Source organism: Haliotis cracherodii, unplaced genomic scaffold, assembly GCF_022045235.1.
Source record: "Haliotis cracherodii isolate W230 unplaced genomic scaffold, xgHalCrac1.p SCAF_16, whole genome shotgun sequence".
Lineage (NCBI taxonomy): Eukaryota > Metazoa > Mollusca > Gastropoda > Lepetellida > Haliotidae > Haliotis > Haliotis cracherodii.
In genome coordinates this window covers 25,083,585-25,098,118 of record NW_027266271.1, presented here as the reverse complement: position 1 = coordinate 25,098,118, position 14,534 = coordinate 25,083,585, and the positions used below count along the sequence as shown (strand labels likewise).

General features: G+C 42.1%; 1 protein-coding gene across 1 annotated transcript; it reads left to right on the top strand.

Moving 5' to 3' along the window:
* The first annotated feature begins 826 nt into the window (after window positions 1-826).
* On the top strand, window positions 827-13,092 carry LOC139463989 (arsenite methyltransferase-like). The gene is made up of 9 exons (XM_071245468.1): window positions 827-969; window positions 1,582-1,732; window positions 2,056-2,186; window positions 5,475-5,544; window positions 7,524-7,605; window positions 9,137-9,265; window positions 10,958-11,100; window positions 11,673-11,783; window positions 13,015-13,092. The coding sequence occupies exons 1-9, from the start codon at window positions 827-829 to the stop codon at window positions 13,090-13,092; spliced, it is 1,038 nt and encodes a 345-aa protein (XP_071101569.1).
* Window positions 13,093-14,534: the final 1,442 nt, after the last annotated feature.

Here is a 14,534-nt window from a genome sequence, read left to right as displayed (position 1 = left end):
ATATGTTTCCATTAGTTTACTGTTTGTTGTCCATCGAAAAAAAGAGTGTTATGTCAACATGTTTCAGTACCTATGCAATTTTGCTAGTAGAGGAGGTCTAGAGTTTGCCCTACTTACAATTCAGTTGGACTTTGAACGTGCAGCTCACAATGCCGTGACTGTAAAGTTTTGATGAATATGTTATCCTTGTTGAATAAAAAATGAGAAAACAAGACTTGTTTTGTTATATACGGTAACCTCTTAGAATCACAAAGCATGTTTTGACAGCATAGCCGCGAGAGCCACATTATACAATCACGCAACCATAACCATTGCCGCGAGGGCCACATCAATTTGGGCTATCTATTTTCGAAATGTGGCTTTGCCGGCCTGTAACCACGCTTGCCCATCCCTTTCCGTGAGACGAAACTGTTACGTAACCGTGGTGATTTCACAGGTCTTACATCATTACTTTTTGATAGTGTTTCATAAACACGTGCTCGTGGTATAGTCGGAATCGTACAATGGACTCTGCTTTAAGCAGAGAGTTCTTTTGGATATGGAAAGGGTTCTGTCGCTTTATTTAGTACAAGCAGCCCTCAAACACATGCGTGCACGTCGCTTTATGAGTGAAATTATATCTGGAACATTAAACCCTACCTCACTTCATCTAATTCTAAGCCACCTGAATGTGTAAACAGCATGAGCGTTGCTGTCAACAGTATAGGTCGTACTGTCTGTAAGCCGATTGGTCTTCACTCATAACGTGTTTCATCATCTATAAACTGCCTGCAATACATGTCCAGGGAACAGGTTTGACGCTTCCTCTTAGGAGACACTATTCAAGATGGCCGAGATCAATGACTACGTGAGGGACTTCTACAACTCCACTGCTGTCAAATGTGACTTCATCTGCGCAGTCAACGACTGGGACCTGACGCCATCCATCAAGAACATCGTGTCTCAGATACACCCTGAGACGATGAAGAGGTAGATGAATTGTTGGTCACACGAGTAGTAGCTCTGATGAACGACGTCATGATCATATAATGTGTCTTTAAAGCATAGAGGCTGTCTATTGGACGGGATGAGAAGAATGATTGTTATCAAAATATATAGAGGAGGTTTTCTTCCTGGATGGAGTATTTCAGATGCCTAACATTTATTGTCCCCTGACGTGTTATGACTGGAATATTGTTAAAACGGCGTAAATATAAATTGTCAATGCAAGAGAATCGATTTTCTGCCGAAACAGATTCCATTTGTCGTGTAGGGCAAAATAGCTGTGGAAATTATGAGTGGACCACTGAAAATCAGTGTAAAAGCTCACTCACTCTCGCCTATGGCAGACAAAATTTCTGTCTTTTCTGGAAACATAAGAACATTCACTTGTCGTTCGGGTTTGGAATAGCCTACATCCACACGTCAGTGATCTGTTTCCAGGACAGTACTAAAAGAGGAAAGGTGACATGGAGTTGATGCTTCTGTCTCATCTCCAATATGAATGCAGAAACTAGTGTACACGAACAGGGGATAATTGTACATTCAGTACATTTATGACGAGGACTACTTTAAATATGAACGATCTAATATCATTTCTAGGTATTATGGTTCAGGGCTTGTAATTCCCGAAGGCATAGAAGGAAAGCGTGTCCTTGACATTGGGTGTGGTTCTGGCAGCCTCGTTTTCATCCTCAGCAAATTAGTTGGACCAACCGGAAGTGTTGTGGGAATGGATTTAACCCCAAATCTTGTAAGTACAATGTTGTAGAACTGTCATATGTTTTCCACAAAGAAAATGCCGTCGATCTTGTGTTTAATCCTCAAATTGACTTTTCTACTAGTCATAGGGGAGTCAAACCCGGAAAATCCCACTTCATTTATACGAAAAAGAGTATTGTATGTAATAATGACGTTTTTCACCTGATCGTTTAAATCGTTAATCTGTAAGTCTTGTGTTTGAAGGCGGCGGAGGTTTTCTATTTATGTAAGGGTTACTGAGATGGGCCAACGCAACATACTGGAACTTCCTTTGACACTAAAACTAAATGAATGAATTAAACTATTTTTTTTTAGATTTCAGAGGGTAAGAACAGGGAGGACTATCACCGCGATAGTTGGGGATACGACAAGAAAAATACGGAATTCTTCGTAGGCAACGCCGAGAACCTTTCCGAGTTGAAAGATCAGAGTTTTGACATCATTGTGTGAGTGGTATTTACATTTTATAGACAATTACATCCTCACTGTCAGTATCAACAAGTCGTTTGGGCTGCAAATGTTTGTTGTTTAACAACTAAACTTCCCGGTTTTGCGAAAAAAGCATCAAACACTTTGAACTGTTCCAAAATTTATTTTATCAAAATGAACACGCGTATGTGATGAGCACTGACCCGAGTGGTTTGGGTGTCCTTTTCGTCAGTAATAAATAACCCAGTCTGGGGGCGACAAACCAGTGATTGATATAATGAGCAACGATCAAGTCACTGTGTCTGCCCAACCGATTTATGGAGTGAATGAATGGTATTTTACGCCACATACAGTAAAGAGACATAATCAGTATGAGGCTGGGTAAGATGCAGGCCTGGACGGATGTATGAAGACGCAAAGCCATTCAACCAGAGCATCGTGGGGACTCCGGCACACACAAGGCTCCTAGTGACTCTCACACCTCAAGAGTTGATCAATGAAAGTTAGGTGGTTGCACGACTTCACGCCTTCCTACTCCGCCGATACCGTTGCCCATATTATCAACCGATTATTTTTAAAGGTTGCACTGATAAAGCTAGAATATTGCAGCTCGTTCACTTCTGAGTGTTGACACCTATGTCTATATCTATATCTATATATATATATATATATATATATGGCTTTGGGCTAACCTATAGCCTGTCTCCGAGACCCTAGAGTATAAATTATAAAAAGAGTCCCATTTCGAGTCAAGAATGATATGGCAAGTCTACATTCTAAATTAAATTTATTTTGGAGATAAAATTTATATTTTCAAATAAGATAAATATATTTCTGGGACTAAATGTCTGTCTAAGGCTACCTCACGGCCCAAAGTTGACTATGAAGGGCAACATCTCCATGTCTGCTCTTGACAAGTTTGTGTCTTTTCCTTGGTGATTTGGCCTTTTATGCAGGTATGCATAAGCACAGCTCATTTCCCAGCTTTCTCCATTTTCGCAGTTTCTCTCGCCCCTGTTAGATTCTGCGGTTGACCCCTTGACCCCGAGACCTCGAAAACAGATCATCAGCTCATACGCCACACGGAGTAGTTATCTCTATAGTTTGCCAAATTTTTATCAGGTGAACAATTGACTTGCATTTGCATGTGTTTGTGACGGATGCCACCGATGGGGCAGGATACGCTGACCTTTTCGCGAACACCTGGTATCATCACTATTTGATAGTGTTTCATAAACACGTGCTAATGATAGTCTGTATCGTACAATCGACTCTGCTTTATGCAGAGATTTCTATTGGATACGGAAAGGAATTTGTCGCTTTATTTATTAATGTATTTATTTATAAACGTATCGTGGATTTGGTACATTATTATGCTAATCACGTTGACAGAATAACCCCACAAGCGGTTAAAACCTCTCACCAGGTTTTACTTTTAGAAAGTCAAACCTGCTTCGACCTTCATACCACATACCCGATCCCTGCTACCTCGGGTTTCTTAACCCCGACCAAAAGTTCAGAGTCGTGTTTATCCTACACAATAGCACTGTAGGATGCCTACTTTATGAAATGACCATAGCTCCTAAGCCTTTGTTTGTATTGTCTGGTGTGGCCTCCACATTAGAACTTGATCTCAGCAAGGTCATTCAGCCAGGTCATGAACTGTTATCGGCGCCGGACGTTCCACTACACACAAGAATATAGACTGACGCTTAGTCCCCGAAAATATATAATTTGATAGAAACAAGCAATTCTATTTAAACTGAAACGGAGATTTGCTTCATTTTTGCCTTATGCATTACAGTAAGGGAGGAAGTGAAAATAATAAGGGTCAGGGACTGTGAGACAGACTACCACAGACATAGACAAAGCATTGCGAATCTAATAGCTTACTCCAGTACAGTTCGCAGAAAATGTCGCTATCTGGAGGATCTTGTTTTGTAATTAACATAATGGGGCTAGTGTGCGGGGATCAAGTCCTAGTCACATTGGACCTGTGGAGATTCCGGGGTAGACTAGGTCTTCAGCAACCAATGCTTGCCGTAAAAGGTGACTATGCTTGTCGTAAAAGGTGACTATGCTTGTCGTAAAAGGTGACTATGCTTGTCGTAAAAGGTGACTATGCTTGTCGTAAAAGGTGACTATGCTTGTCGTAAAAGGTGACTATGCTTGTCGTAAAAAGGTACTATGCTTGTCGTAAAAGGCGACTAACGGGATCGGGTGGTCAGGCTCGCTGACTTGGTTGAAGCATGTCATCGATCCCAATTGCGTGGATCGATGCTCATGACATTAATCACTAGATTATCTGGTCCAGACTCGATAATTTACAGACCGACGTCATATAGCTGGAATATTGTGCGGCGTAAAACAACCAACCAACCAACCTTATCACATTGGCTGTGTGGCAGTTTGAATGTAAAGATTTGACTACAGTATTCTGACCATAAACGCCAAAAATATGTCAATTCAATTCGTCAATTCTAAAAGATAAATACGTCAACAATAAACATTCACAGAAGGCTCATTTAATCATTAACACATTAAAACCTGTTGATAACGCTACGAAATCGGTGGCATCGTCCCGCGCAATGATGCAACACAAGCCCCGCCCTTTCTATTATTAACCAATAAAAAAACTGTACTCCGTTAGTGGGCGTGGCTAATCATTTTTGGGTTTATGGCTCAAACAATTGCTTGGTGAGTAATCACTAAGGAAATGACCGAATCAATTGCAGTGAATGTATTCTTATATAGCTCGAGCAAAGAACAGATAAAAATAAGATGTAATCTCTATTATCCTTAACTGTGAACTGAAGAACCCCTAAATCCAGTGGCATTAGAGTAAATAGAATGGGATCTTAATGGGAAGTTTCTTTATACCATGCCGGGGCGGTCGGGGTAGCCTAGTGGTTAAAGTGTCCGCTGGTCACGCCGAAGGCCCGGGTTCGATTCCCAAAATGGGTACAATGTGTAAAGCCCCTTTCTGGTGTCAGCCGTGATATTGCTGGAATATGGCTAAAACGGCGTAAAACCATACTCACTCGCTCACACACTCATATCATGTCACAGTTGTGCATTACACATCTTATACAAAATGTGCCGGTGTATCAGAATGACAAAAAACCGCTGAAGGATAATAGTGTCCCATACACAGCTGCTGTGTGTTCTTTATTTCAATTTCACTCACTACATATAGGATAATTGCTCGAACAATGCTCTATTTATGTTTTTTTTAAAATTGTCAGCGGAGGAACCAACTCCCTCTATGATTTATATATGATATTCATAGCAAACGTTTATTACAGATCCAATGGTGTGTTTTGTTTGGTACCCAACAAAGTCAACGCGTTCGCCGAAGCCTTCAGATTATTGAAGGTAAGAAGCTGTTAGACGTGCCTTCCTCCTGAACAAACTTCAAGAATTCCATCATTCTTCCTCTCATTTAAAACCAACTCACGACTATCCTACTTCCTATCTACTTAAATTACCTTACGAGTGTCCTACTTTCTATCCTTTAAAACCAACTCACGACTATCCTACTTCCTATCTACTTAAATTACCTTACGAGTGTCCTACTTTCTATCCTTTAAAACCAACTCACGACTATCCTACTTCCTATCTACTTAAATTACCTTACGAGTGTCCTACTTTCTATCCTTTAAACCAACTCACGACTATCCTACTTCCTATCTACTTAAATTACCTTACGAGTGCCCTACTTTCTATCCTTTAACACCAACTCACGACTATCCTACTTCCTATCTACTTAAATTACCTTACGAGTGTCCTACTTTCTATCCTTTAAACCAACTCACGACTATCCTACTTCCTATCTACTTAAATTACCTTACGAGTGTCCTACTTTCTATCCTTTAACACCAACTCACGACCCTTCTACTTCCTATCTTCATAAATTACCTGAAGAGTGTCCTATTTTCTATCCTTTAAAACCATCTACTTAAATTACCTTACGAGTGTCCTACTTTCTATCCTTTAACACCAACTCACGGTCCTTCTACTTCTTAACTACTTAAATTACCTTACGAGTGCCCTACTTTCTATCCTTTAACACCAACTCACGACTATCCTTCTTCCTATCTACTTAAATTACCTTACGAGTGTCCTACTTTCTATCCTTTAAAACCAACTCACGACTATCCTACTTCCTATCTACTTAAATTACCTTACGAGTGTCCTACTTTCTATCCTTTAAAACCAACTCACGACTATCCTACTTCCTATCTACTTAAATTACCTTACAAGTGTCCTACTTTCTATCCTTTAAAACCAACTCACGACTATCCTTCTTCCTATCTACTTAAATCACCTTACGAGTGTCCTACTTTCTATCCTTTAACACCAACTCACGACCCTTCTACTTCCTATCTTCTTAAATTACCTTACGAGTGTCCTATTTTCTATCCTTTAAAACCATCTACTTAAATTACCTTACGAGTGTCCTACTTTCTATCCTTTAAAACCATCTACTTAAATTACCTTACAAGTGTCCTACTTTCTATCCTTTAAAACCAACTCACGACTATCCTTCTTCCTATCTACTTAAATCACCTTACGAGTGTCCTACTTTCTATCCTTTAACACCAACTCACGGTCCTTCTACTTCTTAACTACTTAAATTACCTTACGAGTGCCCTACTGTCTATCCTTTAACACCAACTCACGACTATCCTTCTTCCTATCTACTTAAATTTCCTTACGAGTGCCCAACTTTATATCCTTTAAAACCAGCCCACGACCATCCTACTTCCGATCCTTTAAAACCAACTCACGACCCTTCTACTTCCTAACTACTTAAATCACCTTACGAGTGCCCAGCTTCATATCCTTTAAAACCAGCCCACGACCATCCTACTTCCTATCCTTTAAAAGCAACTAACGGTCCTATCTTTTCAAAATCCACTCACGACCGTGCTCCTTCATATCATCGTAAATTACCCTACCTCCTATCCACTTAAATTACCCCACTTCCTACCGAAGGGGCTTTAAACTCAACTCAAGACTCTCCTGTCGCTATATGGCTGAAATAATGCCGATGCGACGTTAATGCGATTTTAAGTCACTCAAGACTAGCCTACTTCCTACACCACACCCGTTGTCTATCCAGTGGGCGTCGTTTTTTGTTGGTTTGTTTGTTGTTTAACGCCGCACTGAGCAGTATTCCAGATGTATGACGTCGGTCTGTAATTAATCGAGCCTAGGCCTGACAATAAAGTGTTTTCTGACAATTGTCGTGTAGCTGAGAAAGGAGTAAGGTTCGACAGCGTTCGGAAAATCTTTTTGATGCCTAATTATAGATGTTATTTTAAAATTTGAAAAAAATGTTCTGTATTCAGCCTGATGGCGAATTCTACCTGAACGACGTGTACGGTGAGAAACCAGCCCCTTCTGACATGACGGAAGACCTTAAAGCTTGGGGTGAGTCTCCTTAATACTATAGACCGCCTCCGTGGTCTAGTGGTAGAGCGTCCGCCCGGAGAGCGGAATGTCCGGGGTCCAGCGTCATACCAAAAGACGTTAAAAGATGGTACTTGTTGTTACCCTGTCTGGCGCTCGGCATTAAGGGGCTAAAACAAGGACTGGTCGGCTCGGAGTCAGTATACTCTGTATGAGTGGGGTATTCATGTTAAACTTCAGCATGGTATCTCAGTGAGCTAGCACTATAAATCGGACTCAGTCCGGACTAGTACAAGCACCCACACAAACACACACACGTACATGCACGTCGCTGTATAAGTGCAATAATCTTGGACGCTACGTTAAAACCCATTTCACCTTACCTCACCTCACCTTAATACTATACTGCTTTTGTACATGAATCAACTGGAAGCATGTTAACTCGTGTACAATCGAAGTTCGCAAATGGTCCAGCCACCTTATCTCGATGTGTCTTCAAGCACCCTGCGGCAATTCCATGTCAGAGCACTTCCCCAATACCCGATGTTTGTCCAAAGGGCCCACTACAATGTGGCTCGGCCGGTCAGTTTCTTTGACTTAATGGCGTGGAAGTTGCTCATGATTTCAGTGTCTGGTTTGCCTGGAACATAACTATTTCCGTGCTACCGTGAAATAACAAGCAATTTTTGTGAATGGCAGTCTTTTTCACACTGTTGGGACATTTCGGTGAAGAATCGAAGGCTATACCAAATGTTTTTTCTACGAAGATTTCAAAGAGCGCCATACGACTCATGCCTCAAGGTTGTTGCCTCAGCCAAACTTTCAAAACTTATGCCGATGCAATTTCCTAATTTGACTTGTGCCATACAATCCCGTGTACAGTTGACTTGTCCTTGCATGTGTTTGTGACGGGTACTAACGGTGGAAAAGGTTACGCTCACCATTTTCTCGACACCTGGTATCATCACTATTTGCTCTTGTAGTTGCGCGGGATAAATGTAGCCGCTGCCCGTGACTCAAGTCCCAGACTTTCACAAAGCAATGTACATTTACTATACGCCAAATCACTGTGACACTAGACCCGTGAATATACGGGCAGAGAACAGGCATTCAGCAACCCATGCGTGTCGTACGAGACTTGGTTGAATTTAATTTATTTATAAAACATGGCCCAATTCTATCTAACAAGTTGCGCGGCTTGGTGCCACTGTTCAAAGTATATTTACACACATCAACGTGTTCAAAGGCTGGATCAAGTGACGAGCATCACATGTGACATGGGAGAGCACTGTGGTCAAAGGGGATGGGGAGTCAGGATAGTTGACCTTGAGCACAGATCGTATTTAATACTCTGCAAAGCCACCGTGCAACAAAGTATATATTCATCTCTACAATTATCCCCGACAATTAAGAGTTAATGAGTGAGTTATAGTTTTACATTGCATCGGTAATATTGCAGCCATATCGCCAGGCATCTTGCAAGTACCACCCGGTTTTGTGCCACGGTTTTTGAGAATGTTATTCAGGCTTTATCGGTTTATATCTCCGACAGATCTGGGCCTGACTGGATCCCAGCTTCCAGATGAATTCCTTGCCTCGTCCAAGAAAGCAGGATTCACCACTCCCTACCTCACATGTGTCGGCCCTGTCAATCTCAGCGAGGCCTACAAGGCCAGGCTATGTAAGTAACGACACATTAGCAAAACTATTACCATTGACAGATTATGGTCAAAGTAACTGAGGTGCTAAGTGTTAGTATAGAAAACATCACACTTATGTCGGGTGTCCCTGTGAATCTCCCTTCTTTTAAAAAGAAATCATACTGAACATCGTCACGTCGACGACAGCACTGCTTGTGTCACGTCCAGGTTGATCTGCTCAATACCTGTATCATCACTATATGATAGTGATTCATTATCACAGATACTATAGTCGGAATCGTACGATGGACTTTTGGTAGATATTTCTTATTCTTATCATGGGTATGGAAAGGGTTTTGTCGTTTTATATTTACGTCCATAGATGGAAACCGCCTCCCTGGTCTAGTGGTAGAGCCCGGAGAGCGGAAGGTCCGGGGTTCGATCCCCGGCCGCGTCTTACCAAAAGACGTAAAAGATGGACCCTGCAGAGCTCCAGATAAGCTGCGTGTCTGCGTAAAATACGCATCAGAAATGCAGAAATACGCAGTGAGACAAAATCCAAGCGTATCAAATACGCAATGAACATTACAGATACGTTACAAAAATAAAACTTGTGCGTATCAACAAAATATTGTGAAGTAACCCTGCGTATTCGATTAGCAAATCAAACTTATTTTGAAATTATATACGGACATTCCGTCAACCTTGCCAAACTACACAATGACAGTTACATCATGATCATTTGCCACACACTCTCTTGTGGAAGTATCGCGGTATTATTGAGTCCTATAAAACTCTCGAACCCACAGTTTGCAGGGACAAGATGAAGTGTATAGTGTTTTTATTTATTTAACTTAAATACCCACATGTGTAAAAACTAGTGGGTAACAGAAATTTGAATACCCAGATAGAATTACTGATACCCAATGATTTTAAAATGCATGAGTAAAATACCCACAACACCAAAAGCTTATCTGGAGCTCTGGTTGGTACTTGTTACACTGTTTGGCGCTCGGCATAAAGGGGCTAAAACAAGGACTGGTCGGCTCGGAGTCAGAATACTGTGTCTGAGTGGGGTATTCAAGTTAAACTGCGGCATGGTATCTCAGTGAGCTAGCACTATAAATCGGCATTCGTCCTGACTAGTACAAACAGCCACACAAACACACACACGTGCATGCACGTCGCTATATAAGTGCAATAATCTTGGACGCAACCTTACACCCAATTTCACCTCTCCATAGATGGCTTGCGTCACTTAGATGTCACGTCTGTCGTGTTTGTCACGTCCCAGATCTCTTTGCATTGCGTCTATTGGTTGATAGTGTCACGTCCATGGGCTCTGTCACGTCCCAGATCTCTTTGCATTGCGTCTATTGGTTGATAGTGTCACGTCCATGGGCTCTGTCACGTCCCAGATCTCTTTGCATTGCGTCTATTGGTTGATAGTGTCACGTCCATGGGCTCTGTCACTCCCAAGATCTCTTTGCATTACGCTTATTTGTTGATAGTGTCACGTCTAGGGATCGTTTGTGTCATTTCCATGAGTCACGTCTCCTTGTAACATGTGTGATATCCAAAGGTAGTATTCATAATTGTATCGGCAGAACAACTAGCGCTGAGAGGGGACATTATTTACTGTATCAGATTAAACACACTCTCTTGCTCCGTCGTATCAATGCATGGCCACACCCTGTAACTGTGTCAGTCAGTGAGGTTTTGTTAACGCTCAGGCGGAAGAAGGTTCATTTGCGCGGGCAACCGGATGTTCCGTTTGGGAAGCGGAAGTAACAGAGGGCCGGCTGCGGTGACGTACAAAGGAAACATCCAAGGTCATGAGTCAGAGTTCAAATGGGACATCAATCTGACCTTTAAGGTGAGATATTTGATAGTAGTCGTGTCTTTTTCGTTTAACGCCCCACTCGGCAAGATTCCAGGTTTTATATGACGGCGGTCTGTAAATAATCAAGTCTGGACCAGGAATGAAGTAATCATCGGTCTGCTCACGACATGCATCAACCAAGTCACCGAGTGTGGCCCCCGATCCCGTTAGTCGACTCTTACCACAAACGTGGGTTGCTGAGACCGATTCTATCACAAATATTATGGGGAGTGTGATAGTTGAGGAAAATGATTGACTGAACAGAATTGTCGACCCCTAATACAAATAATGTAGATACTCAATTAGTAATTAGGGTAACCATCAACTGATTGATTAGAATAAATAATAGAAATAATCAAATTGCCATACGAGAAATTTTGTGTTTGAACGACTTTCATCAGTTTCTAGGACTGTCAAACCTCGTACCCTTTAAATGTAATTTATTTTTCTGATGAGTCTTTATTTGTGATCTGTGTTTTCGTTCATAACTAGTATCCTAACAATAGCATCAACAACGGGCTATTGAAAGCACTCATGTTTCCTGTTTAAACAATTCAATGTTTCAGACTGGGGAATCCGTATCGGTAGACGAGGAACTTGCCACAATTTTGACCCAAACTCGCTACAGTGCATTCTTCGACCTGGCGGACGCTATCGGTTCTGTCAACACTCTGCGGGTAAGTGTGTGTTCGCCCTTCGCTGGCGAAGATCACCACGAATTCGGGTCAGTGTTGGCAGGGGTGTTGTGGATGCGGGGGTGGCTGATCGAGCCAATCCGCGGGGCGAGAAGCCCGATGCAGCGAGGGTACGGTATTTGGGGAGGGGGTTGCAGACGCTGCTCTCCTGATCATGTGGTCATTGTAGGCGGACTCACCGAAGTTGGTGAGCAGGCCTTGCAGGCTGATGCAGTTCTGGCTACATCTTCACAGTTGTCGGGACTGATGACGTCAATTGAAGGAGACCTTGAATCGTCACCTCTGACCGCCATGACGTCACTTGCCTGCCTTCTTCACACTTAGAGCAGACTCTTCAGGCACACGTGTCCCGTGTCCCATTTGGGTTGAAATAATCCTTCACAGTGTAACAATATAACACCACGTCACATGTTTTCGAGCATCACCTCGTGACCACGTGCTTAATGATGTAATCAAGGTAGACAATTGGGTGAGTGAGTGAGTATGGTTTTACGCCGCTTTTAGCAATATTCCAGCAATATCACGGCGGGGACACCAGAAATGGGCTTCACACATTGCACCCATGTCGGGGATCGAACCCGGGTCTTCGGCGTGATGAGCGAACGCTTTAACCATTAGGCTACCCGACTGCCCCTAGACACTTGAAAGCCCACTGAAGACATCAAGGTGTTTTCCACTTGCCGATGAAGTTATGTTACTTATTAAGCTACACGAAGTAAGATATTCATTAAGTAACGAAGACGTACATCAAAACCTTTTCACTAATGCTAATTTTTATCAGACTTTATCTGATGGTAATCAGAACAATCGTACGCCCCGATTATGAATCGACTGCAGTTTGTAAACTTCCTGTCTGTAATGTCATGTGACTGATCATGTTGTGCATCTATTTTTAACTTGCTTGTTACGATGAGGCTCGAAATCATGTGACGGTAAAAAGATGACGACTGACCAACTCGTCTCGCACAGCGAGTTATTTTCACTACAAAATTAACAAGACATGGTCATTTGACTATCCAAGTGTTAACGGCAATAAATGTTCACAAAAGTTAGACTTAATATTAGTGTATTGGGATTGTTATTAGACCTGTAATGAGAAATACTTCTTAGGGGCTCGAAACTCCATAACACGAGGATAAAAAGAGATGCTGTTTACTGAACGCGCCGCAACTAGTATACGTACATACATGTCAGTATCCACGTCTTATTTCAGGGTCAAAACCCCTTCACATACCTGGACCAGATACAGTCTCTGGGGAAATGTCCTCCCCATATCTACACAGTGGAGTAGGATGACGCTGGCCAACAGATGCTGCAGGAATGGAAAACGTCTTTGCACTCTTGCACGTCTAGCAGAAACTTATTACCAGTTATTCGTAACGGAATACTGATTTATGACCGCGTTACTGACTCGAGATCTCAGCTATCCAGGTTGATAAACTCGTTGCCGTTGGGACACTGGCTATTTTATCAAGAAATGCTCACGATTTCTCATTCAAGCGCAAACTTTAACCCTGTAATCACCGTTCTTTCACAATTAAAACCAACATATTTTCTTATCCTACTACAATGTCCTTATAATTGCCTGATATCAACGAATTACTTTGGTAGGCATACTGTGATAGCAGCTGACACTTTACCGCGATTACCTTCACTCAAATGACTTTGAAATAGTGATAGCATACTTGTGTACTGGTAAACATTGATCTTTGTTTAGTATCTTGTTCCCTGAATATTCTTACACGAAAGTTCTGAATAGCCATGGATGAAACACAGACAACTTATGTCAATCAGATTCAAGATATCAGCCACGTGACCTCGTCTTGTGAAAGCTTAGGAAATATTTGTCTTCACTTTTCCCAGAACTAAATACGTGAAGTTGAGATAACATGGATGTCCCCGCCTTCAATCTTTAAGATATGACAAAAGGTATGTGAAGACGAAGACGAGAGGAAACACCTGTTAAACCGCCGCACCCCCGGGGATCCATACCTCTAAATACCAGTCCGTAAAAAAGTCACTCCAGCATACGTTGCTTGGGATCATTTCTGAGCCGGAATATTCAAGTGAGTGAGTTGGGTTTAACGCCGCTTTGAACAGTATTCCAGTTATGACATGGCGTGACAGCTTGTGCGGGAGGAAAGCCTGAAGTGATGCAAGTTTCAGACGTTTACCTCTTTGGTGAAACACACGAGCACGGATATGTTGCTGCCAAACTTAGAAACACAAACAAGGCGAACCAGGATTCGAACACACGATCATAGGTTTCAGGTGCCTGGCGTTCCCAAGGGACGCCACTCTGCACTGATGGAAAATATGGGTACCGTTGTGATCAGATACATCTTATTTATACGACCAATGGCTTCTGCATGATCTTTTGCGGTGGTTTTAAGAGAATGCATGATCCTGGGAAATGTTATTGTCATTGAAACGTTTGTGTGATTTGACATCTGTCTGCAGAACAACTTCCAGTGATTATATATGTGAGCTTTGGTGGGACTTTGTTTCTACTGGACCCGAATTATTCAATGACGGTTTTGGATCTCTTTGTCTCAGTTCCATAACCGTGACGCTGGAAAATAGAAGCATTTGATTAATGAGAGTAGGTTATATCATGGAGGATACATTTGAAGGAGAGGGTTCTACTGATTGCCGTACCACAGGAAGAGACCAGTGGTCGTGAGCGCGCGGGTGTGTATAAGATGGCCGTTGCACAACGTCCACCAGGAGAGG